This window comes from Mchenga conophoros, linkage group LG5, assembly GCF_057382185.1.
Source record: "Mchenga conophoros isolate Kocher_MC1m ecotype Shallow Benthic linkage group LG5, M_conophoros_male_GT1.1, whole genome shotgun sequence".
NCBI classification, from domain to species: domain Eukaryota; kingdom Metazoa; phylum Chordata; class Actinopteri; order Cichliformes; family Cichlidae; genus Mchenga; species Mchenga conophoros.
The window spans coordinates 27,870,809-27,889,928 of record NC_140530.1 but is presented as its reverse complement, the minus strand read 5'-3'; the positions used below and the strand labels follow the sequence as shown (position 1 = coordinate 27,889,928).

The 19,120-nt window shown below is 39.8% G+C and overlaps 1 protein-coding gene across 6 annotated transcripts in view; it reads left to right on the top strand.

Moving 5' to 3' along the window:
• Nucleotides 1-19,120, top strand: part of grip2b (glutamate receptor interacting protein 2b) — a 287,364-nt gene that overhangs the window by 180,414 nt on the left and 87,830 nt on the right. For 2 of the 6 annotated variants that reach the window (XM_085274686.1, XM_085274685.1), the window contains exon 1: nt 8,576-8,686. The exons of the other annotated variants lie outside the window; for them this stretch is intronic. In XM_085274686.1, coding sequence (XP_085130812.1) covers nt 8,641-8,686 — 46 coding nt within the window. In that variant the 5' untranslated portion in view covers nt 8,576-8,640. Of the gene's footprint in view, nt 1-8,575; nt 8,687-19,120 lie in introns of those variants that run through there. 6 annotated transcript variants of the gene reach the window in all.

Genomic DNA, 19,120 nt, shown 5'->3' with positions numbered 1-19,120 from the left:
TTTTAGCATAAGTTCATGTGGTCTGCACAACCTTTATGGGGAACACAAGTTAAAACAGCTTAACAAAACTGAAAACCCCCAGATAGAAATAATAGGTGTGTGTGAGTGAACTTTATTGCTGTCTATGTTAGTCAGAAAGTGAAGTACGCAGTAGGCACTATTAAAGAAATGGTGAAAAAATTGGCAATAAAAATGTTTGGCAAATTGTATTTTTTGTGCTGTAAATAAGGCAAGACAGCAATGCTAGGAGAACATTTTACTTCACAAGTAAATATATTTAGTTTATACCTCAGTACTGGAGACGGCTGTATATTAGTACCCTCAAACGTTAAAACTGATACATTAAAACACAACCAAAGCCTAATGATCAGTTTAGCTTATGTCCAGATAAAAGTAAAATTCCGTTTCCTACATAACCAACTGATTGCTTACATATTTCTGTGAATATAACTTTACTGTATAGCTTTCTTGGTTGGTATTAGTCAGATGCAGTGTGTCTCTGCAGGCTGCATGTATAAAACATATTCCTTCAGAAGATAAATTATATTAATATTAATCCAAAAGACTTAATGTAACTTGATCCAGACCACATTATGTGTTAAGCATAAATTCCTATTGTGAGCTAACCAGGTAAAAAGAGAGCGACCTTTTGACACTGAAAACTGGCTGTATGTTCACCATACCTCTTTAAGCCATTAAAGATACTCACTTGGCAGTACATGCCTTATAAAGTGAGTTAAGATCACAGTTCTTCTGGCCAAATTTTGGGTTAAACCATTGCTAAAATATGCTGGGTTTCTGTAAAAACTGACAGTTTTTAGTATGAAGTTGTAGGTCATGCACTGCGCTTGTGGATGAGAGATATATATAAAAAAAAGTACAGCAAGTGCAAGCACCAGGAGACTTTTACATCTTTTCTTTGTCTCTCGAAGGACCTCTCATGTCAGATGATTCACTGTTAACCAAGGAAAAGATGAAAAGACTTTCCCCCTCAGACAGCAAAACCTTTTCTGACTCCTTTCCTGGGTACTGTGTCACTGCAAGTTAAAAAAAAAAAAAAGAACTGAAATGGAAAAAAAAACAAGAGCTATCTATACACTGAAGACTAAATGAAATTATTGCATCATACAGGATGAATAAGTGATGATTTTTAAAAGTCTCCCATTTAGTCAATCTGCCAAAAATATTCTCAGTCTGCAGGGGATGGACACAGCAACATTAATGTCTGTTGTTATGCCGGCAGTCTAATGTAACCTAATGCAACATCACTGCAACTATGTGAAGCATATAATGGTTTTGGTAAAACTTACTGTATTGTTAAGATGCCCTTATTCATGTGTTTGGTAGCAGTTTAAATGTTATTTCAATCAACTACTGACCGGGGTCTCTTCTAAGAACCGTGTTGCTTACCAGCCTCCACGCTCTCACTTCTGCCTGTGCCATTTTGATATTATGGCATTTTCTGTATCTGCTCTTCATTGTTTCTGTGGCACGAAGAAAGAATTTTCCACAAATGTTATATGTTTAAAAGTAACCTAGTCAGTTTTGAAGATTAACAAAGACTAACACTGAGCAGTGCTGATTTTCTAACACTGGAATAGTTCTAACATTTTGAGTTATTTTCCAGTGTTAGAAAATCAGCACTGCTCAGTGTTAGTCTTTGTTAATCTTCAAAACTGACTAGGTTACTTTTAAACATATAACACTGTCAAAAGTGTTAATTTAACACTCAACAGTGTTGTATTTAACACTCAGAGGTGTGGACCCATATAGACACTCTCCAGTGTTAATTTAACACTGGAGATTTTGCTGTGTATGAAAAGATGAAAGGATTCCTTCCTAAGACGGAAACTTGTAAAACTTTTCTTTGTGACAGTTTTTGGACAAGTGTGACTGTGCCTCCATCTATGAGAGTCAGAAGCCTGTCGACTATAGTTTTATTTATGCGCTTTCATTTGACTTGCTTAATATTTGCTTGTTTAATCAATGTCCTGTTTGGCAGCATTGTGGTGGAACAGTAGATTTTTGTTATTTACCTGCTTGGAGGATTTTCTTTTTTTCTAGAGTTCTGCTTAACTGCATTTAATAAATGTGCGTTATTGTGAGCTCAATGACAGAATTGTACACAGAAATTACAACAGAGCTATACAGTACTTACTGATTGTCCAGGTTCACCGCTGTAAGCACTTGTGGACTCAAGACTTTTTAAGTCTTGAGTAAAAAAATTTAAAAAGAGACACAGTAGGTCTAGTGTGTGTGAGGACTTATTGTCTTATTGCATTCTGCTAAATGTACAGTATGTCTTAGAATATAAAGGTTTCAGCCCTTTGTGACACCAAAGTGAAAAAACAGCTGATGTCACATTCTGACTGTAGACAAACAGTACCAAGTTTTAAGCGTATGTCTAATCTATTCAGCTGACTTTGTTTCTTTGTTCTCAAATCCCAGACTTTTCCAAGCTGCTAACATTTTTTGGTGGCACAGTGTCTCATTTCGCATATTAATACACTTCTCTGTGGTTTGCTCGCAGAAACAGCAGATTGGTGTAAACTAGATGCACAAACTGTTTGTCAGCCCATGTCTTAACTGTCACTTTGTGTGTCAAAGCTAGATCAACTTGTGCCTCACAGAAAGACTGGCTCAGAGATTGAACGCAGCTGTGCGAGTTGTTGCAGGTTCTGTTGTTTGCTCTGCAGGTGTGAGTCTAAAACCATAAAATATACATGTATGCTATTTTTTCTGTTTATACATAAGGGGATACAGTGCACATTAGATGAATACCACCCAAACCGTAATCTCCTTATTGCAAGTTATCTTGAAAACTCCACTGCTGTGTGAAATATAAGTATTTGGGACAATACACTATATGTTTTAAAACATATGGACACAGAGGGTAAGATAAATTGCTGATTCTCACATTCAGGATAGTGAGGAAGTATTCAAATGTCTGCAGGTCTCTAAACCTGTTACACCCTCAAGATTATGTAAAAGAGGTGTTGCAGCTTCTATACACGGGATATAAAGGTGGATAAAATATCTTCTTTTTTTTTTTTTTTTTTTTTGGCCTGTCCCGTTTGGCTCTTTTGCCATCAGAATTGTTGTCTAAAGGCAAAGAAAGATGCCCAACGGATTTACTTTACCAAACTGACCATCCCAGCCTTGCCGTAATGGTCCATTTGATTCACCTTTTATTGTTTATTTTATTTTCACTTACTGAATACGGGACAGACTTGACTGGGGGAAAGAAGGGGAGAAAGAAAGAGGGAAAGAGAAACAGCTGAGAAGAGGGACGGGGGAGAAGGGCAAAAGACAAAAACCAACAGAACGGGCAGAGAAAAAAAAATGCATATATCGATCACCTGGATCACCTGCTGAGAAAGAAAAAAGAAAGCAAGCAGAAGAGAACAAGAGTAATAGAATAAACAACATCACAATGATATATGGGAATATGACAGTAAATACTAAATGTTAAACATTATTGTGCAGCACATAAGATCAACAGAACACAGTGTGCTTTGAGGTAGGAGCCAAAAAGGGTGTAGTTTGTGGGTGTGATCACCCGTGTGTACACCTGTGAGCATGGACGCGCTTGTTTTTTGTTTTTTTAAAAGGTTCCTTCATGTAATAATCTGCTAGAGGGTGTGGGGGGGCCACAGCCCCGTCCTCCAGGGCTTGAAGCAGGTGTGGAGGAGATCAAAACTCCAGACATCCAGAGGCCCCCAGAACACAAGAGACCAAGGAAGACCAACAGAGGGGCAGCTGCGCCACTGTCCCGGAAAGAGCTGAGGAGAGTCCCAGATGAGGGCTCACTCAGCAGCCGCGGAGCAGAAGCCAGGGGGAGTTGCAGTGACGCGCCCGTGAGCTCCGCCGGCAGCCAGCTGTGCCTGAGTGACCGAGCCCCAGGCCAAGAGGCCGGGGGCACCTCACCTCCGAAGTGGCCCGGTGGGGGGAGGCAGACCGCCCCGACTCCGCAGCAGCAGGAAGGCTCCACACTCCAGACCGCAGTCAGACGGCCAACTCCTCCTCCTAGCCCCCCTGCTCCAGCAGGTCGCAGAGAACGGGGGTGAGAGAAGACTCCAAACCTCCCTCCACCCGCTCATTGTAATGTTGATGCATGTGTGTTCTAAGGTGCATTTAAAACCCAGGAGGGCATGGAGCTACCTGCCAGAGAGCAGCAGGTAAGCGCATGGTCCCTCCTGCTAGCCCTCAATGTCTACGTGTATTTAAAATTGAGAGGTGGGCAACGATGCCAGGGGTGGGGTGTACACCCTGATGGTACTTTGGACTCCGTGTATCGTGCCCACCCCCAAGATCCTATATGTATGTGTAATGAGAGTGTGAGTAATGTGAATGTCTAAGTTGTGGGATAAAATTGAGGCAGAGGCAGCCAGAAGGGGACAGAGGGGGGGGGGTAGCCTCCTCTGCACCCTGGTGACATACCCCTACTCCAAGGCCCTGCATGTGTGGGTGGTTGTGGTGGAGCGGGAAGAGGGAGGCAGCTGGAGATGGGGAGGGAAGGAAGGGAGGGGCAAGTGACCTCTCCCTGGGGCCAGCTCCCCCGCTGACCCCAGTAGGCACCCCCATACTCCGTGACCCGCCAGGGAAAGGGGGCCCAGGCCCATCCAGACCGGGCCCAGTGCAGCAGCGCCACCCGGCCCCACAGAGCCCGGGACAGTCCACCCAACCCCACCACAGAGAAAACTGCACCCACCCCACCATCCACTCATCTTCCAGACTACATAAGACAATAAACACCCAGGCTGAGATCTTCCTCCACCTCTCCTGTATCTCCCCCTCCTGCAGAGGGAGCTCCTGAGGAGAGGAAAGCTCCTGCAAGATGTGACAATCTCCCCCACCAGTTGAAGAGCCCCCCAGGTGGCTCGATGCACCGGCGGCACCCTGCTCCAGGGCTGGGCCCCCATGCACCCACCCGCCCACAACCCCGGCAACACACCAACCAGGACCCAAGCCCCCGAGGCCCGGTCCGGGTCCCAGCCCAGAGACGGAGCGCCCCCAGAACCTCACGCCCATCCCGGACCCACCCAGGGCCAGCCAGGCTACCAGGTCAGTAACCCACGTCCGTCAGCACAGACCCTCCCCTAGCCCCGCTGCACGCAGCCGCGAGGAAACAGTCACCGGAGAGCCAACAGAGCCCCTAACCGGACATGACCGCTACCCCGGGTTGAGCCCCCCAAGGAAGATGCCTCCGGGGAACCCCCCGACGCCCTAAGCCTGTCCCTACCCCCACACCAATCACAACAGTGAAGGCGGGACCAAACTATGACCCCCCACCCCCACTAGGTGATGGAGCTGATCAAAGGAGCCCAGAGCAATTGATCTGATGTGGTGGCAGAGGCTGTATCAAGACTAATGTAATCTAATAGATAATTTCTATATTGGTTAGAATTAAGATTATTTTTATTTTTCCAGTTCATGAGGACTGTTTTCTTGGCTATGCATAGGGCAGTGAAAACCATATGGGCGATATTCTTTTCTGAAGTGACATTATCTAAGCTGCCCAACAAACACACTAAGGGGGAAGTTGGAATGTTACATTTCAGACACTTCGATAAGTCTTCACGTATCTCGCGCCAAAACTTCTGAACTGGTGGACAGAACCAAAGAGCGTGGATATAATTGTCCGGTGAATTGGTTTGGCAGTGTGAGCAGTTGTTGGTAGACGTAAAGCCCATCTTGAACATCCGATGACCTGTATAGTGCACTCTATGTAATATTTTGTATTGAATTAATTGAAGACTGGGATTTCTAATTAGATGAAAGGTTTTTAAGCAAATCTGAGACCAGAAGTTTAGGTCTAAGTTAACTGATAAATCCGCTTCCCATTTTGCAATAGGAAGTGATATTGATTCATCTGTTTTAGAAAGCATTCTGTATATTTTGGATAGTAATTTGGGGGGTTTAAGAGTAAGAAATTGAACCACACTTGGTGGTGTTTGTAGTTCAACTTGACCCGGTTTAAATTTCTTTTTTACTATGGATTTAATTTGTTGATATTCTAAAAATCTTTTCTTGTTGATCCCATATTGTGTAACTAGTCCGTCAAATGAAATAAATTCTGTTCCTTCTAGTATATGTTCTAAATATTTGATTCCTTTATCACTCCAATCTGAAAAGTTTATCATATTATTGTTTTGTAATATGTCAGGGTTGTTCCAGATAGGTGTACGTTTGCATGGGATTAATGAAGACGCTGTCAATTTTAGAAACTCCCACCATGCTGTCAGAGAAGAGCTGATGTTGATGCTTTTAAAGCATTCATGTCGTTGGATGTTTGAGCTGATAAATGGTAGGTCTGAGATCTCTAGATTATTGCAGAGTGCTTGTTCTACATCTAGCCAAGGTTCATCTAAGAGGGTGTGTTTTAGCCATCCTGAGATAAACTGAAGCCTGTTGGCTAAGAAGTAGTGCTGAAAGTTAGGCAGCTCTAGTCCTCCTTTATCCTTGGTCTTTTGTAGTGTTTTTAAGCTTATACGTGGGGGTTTATTTTTCCAAAGGAATTTGGACATACATGAATCTAGAGATCTGAACCAATCTTGTGGCGGTTTAGTTGGGATCATTGAGAATAAATAATTTATTTTTGGTAAGACCATCATTTTTATAGCGGCAACCCTTCCCATGAGTGATATGGGTAGACATTTCCATCTAGCCAGATCATCTTCTACCTTCTTTAAAAGTGGGATATGGTTTAATTTAGTTAGATCTGCAAGCTTGGGAGAAACATTAATACCTAAATATTTTATATTTCCCGATTGCAGTGGTGTAGAAGAGGAATTATGGAAGGAGCAATTAATCGGTAGGACTGTAGATTTTGACCAGTTAATTGAGTAATCTGATATTCTTGCAAAAGAGTTTATCAATTCAATCACCCCAGAGATATTGGTTTGTGAATTTTGGAGAAAGAGTAACACATCATCCGCATAAAGGCTGATTTTATGTTCCATGTTCTTGCATTTTATGCCCTTAATTACTGAATTCTGTCTAATTGCTGCTGCTAGTGGTTCAATAAAAATTGCAAATAGTGAAGGGGAGAGTGGGCATCCCTGCCTGGTGCCCCTCAAGAGACAGAAGCTGGAGGATGTCTGGTCATTTGTTCTAACACAAGCTGTTGGGGAATTATATAATATTTTTAACCAGTTTATGAAAGAGGATCCAAAACCAAATTTGTGTAAAGTTGCAAATAGAAATTTCCAGTTAACTCTGTCAAATGCTTTTTCTGCGTCTAAAGAGAATATTGTAGTTTCTAGGTTTTTACTGTATGAGTAGTCTATCAAATTAAGTAATCTACGTGTATTTGTTGATGAGTGCCTACCTTTTATGAAACCAGTTTGGTCAGGATGAATTAAGAGGGGGGTTATTTTCTCCAGTCTCTTTGAGAGAGCTTTGCAGATTATTTTAAGGTCTACATTTATAAGGGATATTGGACGATAGCTTGAGGGCTATACAGGGTCTTTGCCTGGTTTTAGCAGGAGATTAATGTTTGCAGAATTCATATTTGATAAAATATCTTCACAATGAAGCTACAAATTTACAATCAAGCATTTATTTTTTCATTCACTGAATATTGTTCCAATTCAGATTTGTAACTCGATTTCGAAAATATATTCATCCCCATCTAAACAACCTGTTCACAATACTCAAATTTGCACTTTCAGGTGTGATTTTGACAGCAAGTGTACACAAAACTTGTCTGCGGTCCTGCTGTACTGTTTCCACGCAGGATGTTGTTCTGCTCTAAGTGAAAAGCTGAACAGGATGATATAGAAGGACACATAGGGCAGATTTGTGTATGGAGGGACAGAGTGTTCCTCGGTTTCATTTCACTTCAGGCGACACTGGCCAACTTGTGATCACCGACGACAGGGGAGCCGAGAAATAAGTCATGATGTGGTGGGTTCCAGTGGCAGAAGCTTTCATCTTTTGGCCGCACATTTCATGGCACCTCTCTCTTGCGCGCACGCGCACACACACACACACACACACACACACACACACACACACACACACACACACACACACACACACACACACACACACACACACACACACACACAGAGAGAGAGAGAGAGAGAAACTCGCTATACATGCAAGTCCACTAGACACACACTTTGGGTGGAAAAAATAAGAAGAAGAAGAAGAAGAAGAAGAAGAAAAAAACTAGGACATCAAAAGTCCCGAAGGCTTTGAGCTACGATTTTTTTGCATAATCAGGAAAGAAACTGAAAGAGGGAGAGAAGAAGATAGAGAGAATGCTGTAATTAAATTAGTGCATAAAGAAAACGAGGAGGAGAACATGGGAAAACACGGATGAGCTCTATCAGAACAGAACCAGGGTAGAAGCACCAGAGTGAGAACACTCCTGATTAAAGTCGATTATTGATAGGGCTTCTTAATTTCCCCCCTCTCTTCTGCGGAGTATTTAAAAACACGCGCACTGCCTACAGTTCAGCTGGTGTCAACAGGGAGGGGGGTCCCTTTGAGATAGAGGGGGAGGATAAGAAAAAGAGAGCGAGCAGGAGGGAGTGCATGCAGACTGAAGTTCTGCCTCCCTCTTCCTCTTCCTCCTCTGCTCTTCCATGAGGAGAGAATTACCCATCCAGTCTGGAACCGGTGTGGGGAAAAATGCTTTTTCTTCAGGCTATATTGAAGAGAAGGCTGCTGCAAAAAGGTAAAAAAAAAATGAAATGTGTATTTATTTCATTAATCTTCAATGCTTGACTTTTTGTTCACTCTTCTGCGCATTCTGCAAACTTGAAGAACCCAGACCGCCCGGGGCTACTTTGTCGTCGCAAGTCCGTTGCCATCGATCACATTTTGATTGCTCTGACTTGTAGGCTGCTTGATGCAAGTAGCACAATATTCCCCTACTGGGCACATATTTCTCACTTTATATGGGCGTTAGTGGTTCCTTTATCGGCTATCGTAGACAGGAAACATATAGAATTCAGTCATTATTAATATTTTTAAATCCGAGAGAGCGATCTTTTAGCCTTGTGGGTTACTGGTTAGACATCATATCTAAAAACAACCCTCCACCTCCCACAAACATGAGCAAATAAGTCACCCGACTTTAATTGTTGAGCATGCCGATAAATTTACAGTTTGGTATCTCGATCTTCGTGATAGTAAATGGTTCACTGTGTATTTTTTGTATTTGTATCGATCATAGAAAAATATAAACAAAATTAATTTAAAGTTAGTTATTTATTCATCGTGTCACTTCTCGCTAACAGATGGAGCTTTATGATAGCTATAGTCATCAGTTTTGAGATATGATTATATGATAATATACTTATTATAGCCTTTTTTTCTTTTTTTATTTTGCTCCCATCGATGTAATGCAGTATTTCTAAGATTCTGTAAGTCAGTGTTGAGTTTCAAGGCATAACTTGATGGGTTTGAAGCTTGGATAATATTTCTTTGATCTTAATTTGTCACCTCGTGCAGCGTGGCACTGAAAGTTCGTTTTAAAGTGGCCTCCTGGGATGTTTTCTCCTGCTGCTTTTTTCAGTTTTTGCACCGATGCAGCAATATTATTACGTCTTTCAGGGATTTCTATCGTTGGTTCAGTCGTCTGCATGCGACGCTCCTCCAGTCGTTTCTGTCTGTGTTGGTAGGAGAGGGATATGCAGTTTTTTTTCCCTTCTTTTTTCTCCCTCTACTGCTGATTTATTTATGAATTTGGAAATCTAATGCTTTGAAGTGAAGTCTGAAGACGCAGTGGAAAGGGAAGCAAATGGGGACAAAACGCCGCCTATTGGTCTGACAGGGCGCACTGCACCTCACCCTGGGGTTATTATGACAATAATAACAATCTGAATACCCAGCGGAAGTGAAAGACGAAGTTGCTTTACTGCACCGAAGTTTTAAATATAAATCATCATATTCCCTATTTTTCGATCTAAACTAAAACAGAGTTTAGCCTGTGACACTTGTAGCAAACAAATCTGATATTTTACTGCAGCGGTTTCCTCAGTCTAAACTGCCTTCCACACTCACAATATATACAGTTTAAAGAGTACAGTAAATGAAATACTCTAGATTTAACAGATTAGGATTACATATATTAATATTTTGAAGTTAGATACACTATGACTAAATTAGATAGATGCTCTCCAACAGTTCGGAAAAAATCTGTAATAAAGATCAGTGACGCATGCCATTGTTCAAAGCTAGGCAGGCATGTAAAATTAAATTCTGTCTGCTAAACCTTACATAAGATATTGTGCCCCATGCAAGATTTAAACTGGAACACTGCTGAAAGTTTAAATTGGATGTTACTTTAACTGGAATTTCTAGAGTAACATAATGGGCCAATAATCAGTATTTATACATAGGGTATCATAAAATTTTAATTGTTCACTTGCCTCATTAGTTGGTAAACAACTCCTCCTGTTTTAGAGTCTCCCCCATTAAAGATTTGATTCAGCTACATTCTAATGAAACAGTGTTTCATTACAAGCACTGCCAAAGGCTTTTTCATTGTTTAAAAACTGACATAATATTCTTTTTTTCACAATAGTACAGCAAGAATATGAGCAAAGTACCACTGCATGTTTTTGTTCCTAATTGGCTATAATTTGTTTGTTTGTTTGTTTTTATTTATTTACTTATTTTTTTTAATAGAACCATAAAAGAAAACATTAAAAAAATCTTGTTGAAAAAGTGTGCTTTGTAACATATGCTCTAAGGACTCAAGCATCTGCTTTTTACAGGACACTTTAACTTACATATGTTCTTAAATAAAACATCAATAAGTATAATACAACAGTTTAAACACATAAAACCATTAATGTTTATATTTTTTTTCCCTGTTTGTAGCTCAGAGATCTGAATTAAAATCAGATTATTATTATTATTATAGATGTGTTTGGCACAACAGAGCATTCAGAGCTGTCCTGTCTGGCAGGATTAAAAAAAAAATCAGATCATCGTCTTCTCTGTGTTGTTGTGGGTTAGCAAGATGTATCTCTGCCAAAACAAGGAACCTATTTCTCTTGCACTTTCTATATTGCTCCAAGTTAAAACTGTTCCTTTGTTCACTCTCAAAAAACCAAGACCCTCTAGTTGTTGATGCAAAATCTGGTGTTTGTCCACAATGTAGCTCAGCGTTGTAGTGCTGCAGGGGCTACAGGTTGTCTGTTATTTCTTTTCTTCTTTCCTCCAGAATGTCTCACTGCTGACTTGTAATTCCAGTAGTCAAGTCAAGTCATCTTTATTTATATAGCACATTTAAAAGACATCAAGTGTCGGCCAAAGTGCTGAACAGAGGGATAATATAATAAAAGAATTAAAATAGAAAGAAAACATTTTAAAAAAGAATTGTAAGACATTTAAGAGTATATAGCATATAATGTACATGCAAATATGTTGGCACATACATATACAAAACTGTACACATTCACACACAAGCATACATATGTGAACATAACGTATATACACAACATCGTCCAATAAGATAAGAGACCAAATAGACAGAATAAAAAAGATATCAAAGATATCGGTACCTTCAGATTTGCCTGTGAAGTCACATCACATCCATTACACAATGATCTTCGGGGACTAACTAACTAAGGACAACTGTAGCTTTGAAAATTGATTATCATTTCTTCAGATAGCTCATGGTTATTTTGCTGATAAGTTGCCTGTTGGCTGGGAACTTCTAGCGTGCCTGACATTTCTCCAAGTTTGAACAGTATATCTGCAAGTTCCAAAGGGAAATATATCACACTTATAAAGACCTTCTGCTCTTTATATATGAGAGAAATGGGAAACAGTGTTTAAAGAACTCTTAAATTTTTAAATAATGAAAGAAAAAATGTTCAAGAATATGTCCACTTCATTTTTTGAATCTATAAAAGTGCCATATTCTCCAATAATTCTCTACTATTCTCAAGTAGTCTGTTTTGCAAATAAAGAATAATCATTTTTTATATCCTTAGTCAAAACAATTACAGGAATTATACTTTTTTTTATAATATGTAGAAAGAACAGAAATAAAATGAGTATATTAGGCCATTTCTTGTTTTTGCCTTTTTGTCCCTTTAGTGTCATCACAGTGGATCATCTGTTTCAACCTTTTTGATTTATGATCTGGAAATTTAAATGAGGTTTTATATAGTCTTTTTCTTATATTTGCCCAGCCTGACTTAAGCCTCCACATTTATCAGGCCTGTGCAAAAGCCCGGTCATGTAAAATTGGGTCATGTGAACTGTTTTAGTTAAAGGTTTTATTGGTTTTATTTGTTTTTTCACAGGAAAAAACAGTTTTTATTATTTTAATGTCATTTTGCTGTGACAGTCTGTTTCAATAAAAAGAAAGGTAACTACAGATAATACAAAGTTAAACTTCATCATATAGTGAAATATATTGAGATATACTGAGAGGAGTAGCCTCTTCCAGGATGATTTAGCATCACCTGATCTCAACTCAAACGATCAGGTTTTGGAGATTTTTAATCTATTTCAAGCTTGAAATAGACCAAATGACCAAATCCTTTCAAGAACACTGTTGAACATGTCCTGATGGTTTGTGGTGGCTGACACTTTTTTTTCCTTTAATATATCAATACACATGATAATGACATTATACAGTGGGGCAAAAAAGTATTTAGTCAGCCACCGATTGTGCAAGTTCCCCCACCTAAAATGATGACAGAGGTCAGTAATTTGCACCAGAGGTACACTTCAACTGTGAGAGACAGAATGTGGAAAAAAAATCCATGAATCCACATGGTAGGATTTGTAAAGAATTTATTCGTAAATCAGGGTGGAAAATAAGTATTTGGTCAATAACAAAAATACAACTCAATACTTTGTAACATAACCTTTGTTGGCAATAACAGAGGTCAAACGTTTACTATAGGTCTTTACCAGGTTTGCACACACAGTAGCTGGTATTTTGGCCCATTCCTCCATGCAGATCTTCTCGAGAGCAGCGATGTTTTGGGGCTGTCGCCGAGCAACACGGACTTTCAACTCCCGCCACAGATTTTCTATGGGGTTGAGGTCTGGAGACTGGCTAGGCCACTCCAGGACTTTCAAATGCTTCTTACGGAGCCACTCCTTTGTTGCCAGAGCGGTGTGTTTTGGATCATTGTCATGTTGGAAGACCCAGCCTCGTTTCATCTTCAAAGTTCTCACTGATGGAAGGAGGTTTTGGCTCAAAATCTCACGATACATGGCCCCATTCATTCTGTCCTTAACACGGATCAGTCGTCCTGTCCCCTTGGCAGAAAAACAGCCCCATAGCATGATGTTTCCACCCCCATGCTTCACAGTAGGTATGGTGTTCTTGGGATGCAACTCAGTATTCTTCGTCCTCCAAACACGACGAGTTGAGTTTATACCAAAAAGTTCTACTTTGGTTTCATCTGACCACATGACATTCTCCCAATCCTCTGCTGTATCATCCATGTGCTCTCTGGCAAACTTCAGACGGGCCTGGACATGCACTGGCTTCAGCAGCGGAACACGTCTGGCACTGCGGGATTTGATTCCCTGCCGTTGTAGTGTGTTACTGATGGTGACCTTTGTTACTTTGGTCCCAGCTCTCTGCAGGTCATTCACCAGGTCCCCCCGTGTGGTTCTGGGATCTTTGCTCACCGTTCTCATGATCATTTTGACCCCACGGGATGAGATCTTGCGTGGAGCCCCAGATCGAGGGAGATTATCAGTGGTCTTGTATGTCTTCCATTTTCTGATGATTGCTCCCACAGTTGATTTTTTCACACCAAGCTGCTTGCCTATTGTAGATTCACTCTTCCCAGTCTGGTGCAGGTCTACAATACTTTTCCTGGTGTCCTTCCAAAGCTCTTTGGTCTTGGCCATGGCGGAGTTTGGAGTCTGACTGTTTGAGGCTGTGGACAGGTGTCTTTTATACAGATGATGAGTTCAAAGAGGTGCCATTCATACAGGTAACGAGTGGGGGACAGAAAAGCTTCTTACAGAAGACGTTACAGGTCTGTGAGAGCCAGAGATTTTCCTTGTTTGAGGTGACCAAATACTTATTTTCCACCCTAATTTACGAATAAATTCTTTACAAATCCTACCATGTGAATTCATGGATTTTTTTTCACATTCTGTCTCTCACAGTTGAAGTGTACCTCTGGTGCAAATTACTGACCTCTGTCATCATTTTAAGTGGGGGAACTTGTACAATCGGTGGCTGACTAAATACTTTTTTGCCCCACTATATATATATATATATATATATATATAATAGCTGCAATGATGTATTTTTTAAAGTCATTGAAGGGTTTTATGTTTGTACATGAGGTGTATATGATATGAAGTTTTTCATCCCTCAGTGATAAACATTTTTTCATTGCTCTGATATAATATGAGTAATACAATATGTTGTGCCAAGTCCAAGAATGCATTAAGGCAATGAAATGACAATAGAAATATGATAATTAGACATAGTTAGGATGTGAACTTTAATTACAGTTACAAGAATTGTCTGATTGATGACCGTACGGAGTTGCTAGCTTGCTGAATCTAAATGAAAGTTGATGAAAGTTGATAGATGAGTCATGTGTCTCCAAATTATGCTGCACGTTTTGCATCCTTTTAAAAATCCTTGTGACGGCTCTGAATGTTCTCTGTCACTTCCATCATATTGTTCAGTGACTGGTCTGGGAAGTATCTTCTCACCATTTGCATCTCTTTTAAAATAACTGCACCCCTGTGCTCTAACATATTACCTCATTCTGTCTCTGACTGCTAATGCTATCATCATTTATTTTGTCAGCAGTTATGCTTCTATATATTTCATCCTGCTGACTCCTACGTGTTGATATTTACCATGTAGACTTACCGCAGTCAAAAAAAATTTAGGGTAAAGTTTGGGATTTAGTTTGATTACCACTTAAACAGTCAACAAAAATGATTATGGATAAAGTTGAGTATACCAACCTGATTTGAGAAACACATAGAAACACAGATGCTGGTTTTTCCTTTTTCAAAGAATACAGAAGTTCAAATTCTCAAGGCTGTATATTATATTTACATGATTAAATTATAACTTCCCAAAAGATGTTCCAAACCTTGAAAGCCTAAATCTGTTTCTCGATCTCTCACCTTGTATTCTAATTCTTTCCACATCTAATTTCTCATTAGCATGTTTTCTCTCCTTTCTCCTGCCTCGCCCCTCCTTCCTGTCTATCCCCTTTCCTTTCCCCCTCTCTCCCTCCGTTGCGCCTCTCAGCAATGCAGATGTGCTTTCTTTGATTTTGTCACCGGAGATTAATTAGCACTTTATTAGGAGTCCTATTTATACCTCCAGCAGGGAGAGAAAAGCATGAGAGAGCGAGAGATGAGGAGAAGAAGAGAGAAGGAGAAATGGGAGTGAAGCAACAGAGGCAGAGATGAGTCGGGAAAAGACAAATTTGGTGAGATAGCAGAAAAGATGGAAATGGAGAAAGAAGCTGGCAGTAAGTGAAACAGAGAAGGAGCGAAGAGGAAAGATGAGAAAACGTGCAGCAAAAAATGGAGACGGTGAGAAAAAGGCAAGTGCAGAAATGGAAACGATCGAAGACGCCACAAAAAGAGACTGTGTAGCAATAAAAAGAGAAATGAGACATAAAACACCCCAGAAAGGTACAAGGAAGACACAATAAAAGACAGCAAGAGCGAGTCCTTCGAACTAAATAGGTCATTAGTCACACATAGGGCTCAGGATGTAAACCCCACCTCCGCTGTCTCACTGAAATGAGTCACTTCTTACAGTAGAAAAATGTTGCCACAAATATAATCCAGACAGTATGACATCCTACAAAACGAGTTGTGTGGCCACAACCTGTGGTTGGTAGATTTATGTGGGTATTAGAACAAGCAATCAATTTTCTGTTGAGTCTAGGACAGAGGAAAAAGGGTATAAGGTGAGAAAAGAGAGTGAGATTAAGGAATGATTGTAGAAGAACGTGGGAGACACAGAAGGGAATGAAATGGAAATGAGACGGGAAAGTGACAAGTGATAATTCATCATGTAAGTAAAGCATCCAAAGAGCAAAGTTAGAAAGGGACAGACATAGATGTGGGAGACAGGGAGATGGGTGGAAAAAAAGGTTATGATGTCGAGGAAGAAGGACGTTGGTGCAATGAGAAAAGATTAAGAGAGTGGTACAGAGACCGTGGAGAGATGCAGAACAAGGTGATAAGTAGAGAGTGAAAGGGAGCAATGAGTGATGTTTAGTGCAAAATGATATTCCACTATAGCAAGCACAGAAAACATATATAAAAGATGTATTTGTGAGACTGCAAAAAGAGCACATTCTTGTCACAATTAGGCTTCTCTGACCCTCAAACTTATCTCTGCAGCAAATGCTTATAAACTAAAAGGCATTAAGTAAAACTGATAAACAAGTGAAACTTTTAATAGGCTTTTGTTATAAATAAAATTTAGGAACATGTGTCCAATGTATACTATCCAAGCAGCAGATAACCTCTGATTTTCATATTACTTTTTTACTTGTTTTTCCAAAACGAGCTGAAAGTCTTTCACATATGCAGACTTGACGACGGTGTCATACAGGCTTAGGGTTACATCATACCACATCACATGTCATTAGGACAGACAGAGAAATTATTAAAATTGTCTTGTTATTCTAAAAATTGAATATGCTCAGTAATGTCATACTCAGAAACTGTTGAAAGTCTGTTGAAAAGCAGCTGAAATGACAGAACCCTCCACTGAGCACTCACCTGCTGTTCAGCGCACTCACAGTGGCACCATGCTGGCCGTGGGAGCTGGAGATCCCATCCAGGTGTAACTGGAAGATTGAATCTAAGATAAATAGTCAGTGACATCCATCCACATCCATGCATTTTTTTTGTCATATGATTTGATTTTTATTTATTTGAATAAAAATTTCAGTTCAAGTATATACACTGAATGTGGTTTAATGCAATCTCAGGCACATGCCTGATCAGCGCCGTGAAGATTGATATCTAGCTGTTTTTTTCTAAACTCCTTAAGATTTTATATTAAAAACTAAACTGCTCACATTGACCACTGCAGGTCAAAACCTGTGATCTCTTTATTTTTCTCTTTTGTATTCCATTAAAGGTGGTGGATATTTACAGAAAGGAAAACAAACATGGTCTGATTACTAAAGTCAATCTTTTAAACCCCAGCATAAGTTAGAATATGTGCGAAAGACACTGACTGTGGACATCTTAATTTCACTCTGGTTACAATTAGGACTGAAATAAACTGTTAGATTAGCCTGTTTTCATTTTAGCCACGCACACAATACACGTCTAACGGTTACTGAACTCTCACTCTTTTTCCCCGCACCAAAATATGTTTTATTGATGATTAGTAGAGTTGACTAAGGGATCCTATGGCTTCCCCACTTCAAAATGCCACCCATCTGTCAGGAACAAGCTGTGTAAGGACTGTCAGTTCCCAAATCTTGGCAGACTTGATGAGAAGTAGTTTCAGGTTGCACTTCAGGGACAAACAAACAAAGCTGTATCTATTTCTGATGTATACATAATTCCACAATTTTGTTGTACGTGTACAATGACAACACAGGGTTATTCTATTCTATTCTATTCTATTTTTTAATATCAGTAGTTTTGCCTGTTTTGTGCATGATACCAGGACACAAGTGCTAAGAAAAAAAAAGTAAAGTATGATACATGGCAAACATTAAGGTAATAAAACTGAGGCCAGAAAAGAGAGATGGGAGAAACAAAAAAGGAAATAAAGGCGATAAATAAAGAACAGAAAAACAGAAATAACGGTCCAAGACAATAGAATAGAGGGTAAAATAGAAGAGAATGGGTGACGCCAAAAAAGGGTCTAAATACCCAAGGGAGGGGAGGTGGGTGTGTGTGTGTGTGTGGGGGGGGGGGGGGGGGGTAGTCTGGAGAACATGAGCAAGATGAAAGAGCAAGAAAGAGGGAAGGAAAACAAAATAAGACAGAAATGAAAGGTACCAATGGCAGGTTGTGTTGCATGTTAGGGTGAAGAATGAAGCACTGACAAGTGCCAGTGTTGTTTGGTGGTATAAGGCAGATAAGGGCCTGGGCTGACGTTTTCAAGAAGCACTTTCAGAAACCTTTTCAAAACCGTTGTTTGGCCTTTCTCAGCTCCCTGAGTTGGCTGCCAGTGACAACAATAACACCACAGAATAATAAAAAAAAATGTACAGCCTACAAACAAAGCAAAAACGAGGAAGAGACAGCAAGAGGGAGACAAAGAGAAACAAAGACAGAGGTTTCACACTTTTGATACTATGGCCTCATTATTTCAAGGCGTGGTTGCAAGAGACCATGGGCAGAAATATTTCAAAAGAACGTAGAAAAAGAGAGAATGAATGACAGGGGCATTTTTATTACTGTTCATGAGTAAGACAGTTGATGTTTTGAACATATTTAGAGATGTCGCTCATGCTAACATCAACGGTTAACACCAAGTTTACCTTGGAGACCTTGGAGGATGAAAAAAAAACTTCATAGGTAGATTTGTAGAGTAAGCTCATATCAATATATACATTTTATGTAATTAGTGTTGCCTTCATATATATTAGATTACATATTATTATTTTTTTTTTCATCTGTCATTTTTTGCAAGAAGACAGTGATTTTCATAGAAGTTGAATGGGAACATGTTTTGGTTGTTTAAACAAATAAGCTTTCATCTGCTATTTGGGCTCGCCCTTGTAGAGTCCTTTACGTAATACAGGACTAGATGACTATTATATGACTAATGTGACTATTTCTTCCATGCAAGTCAACAAGCAACATTTCTATTTTTTTCCATAGTCACTATATATGTTTTCCAATGATGCATTCCTGTCATTTTTCCACAATGATTGGAAGGCATAAAACACAAATGCTGAAAGATCTTGGGAGTTGAGTATCTGGACAGTAGAAAAGAATGTGGTTGACTGCTAATGATCTTGGTTTCCACTGACCTTTGCTATATTCACGAGATTTTACACTGAACAAATTGTGTAATGGAGTTAAGATTTTCATCATGAATGTTTCATTCATTAAGATTGCATGTGTTATGTAAGTGTTCCTCGAGTTATTTTGAGCAGTTTAGAATAGTAATATATGAATACTATACAAATATAATACCGAGATAATA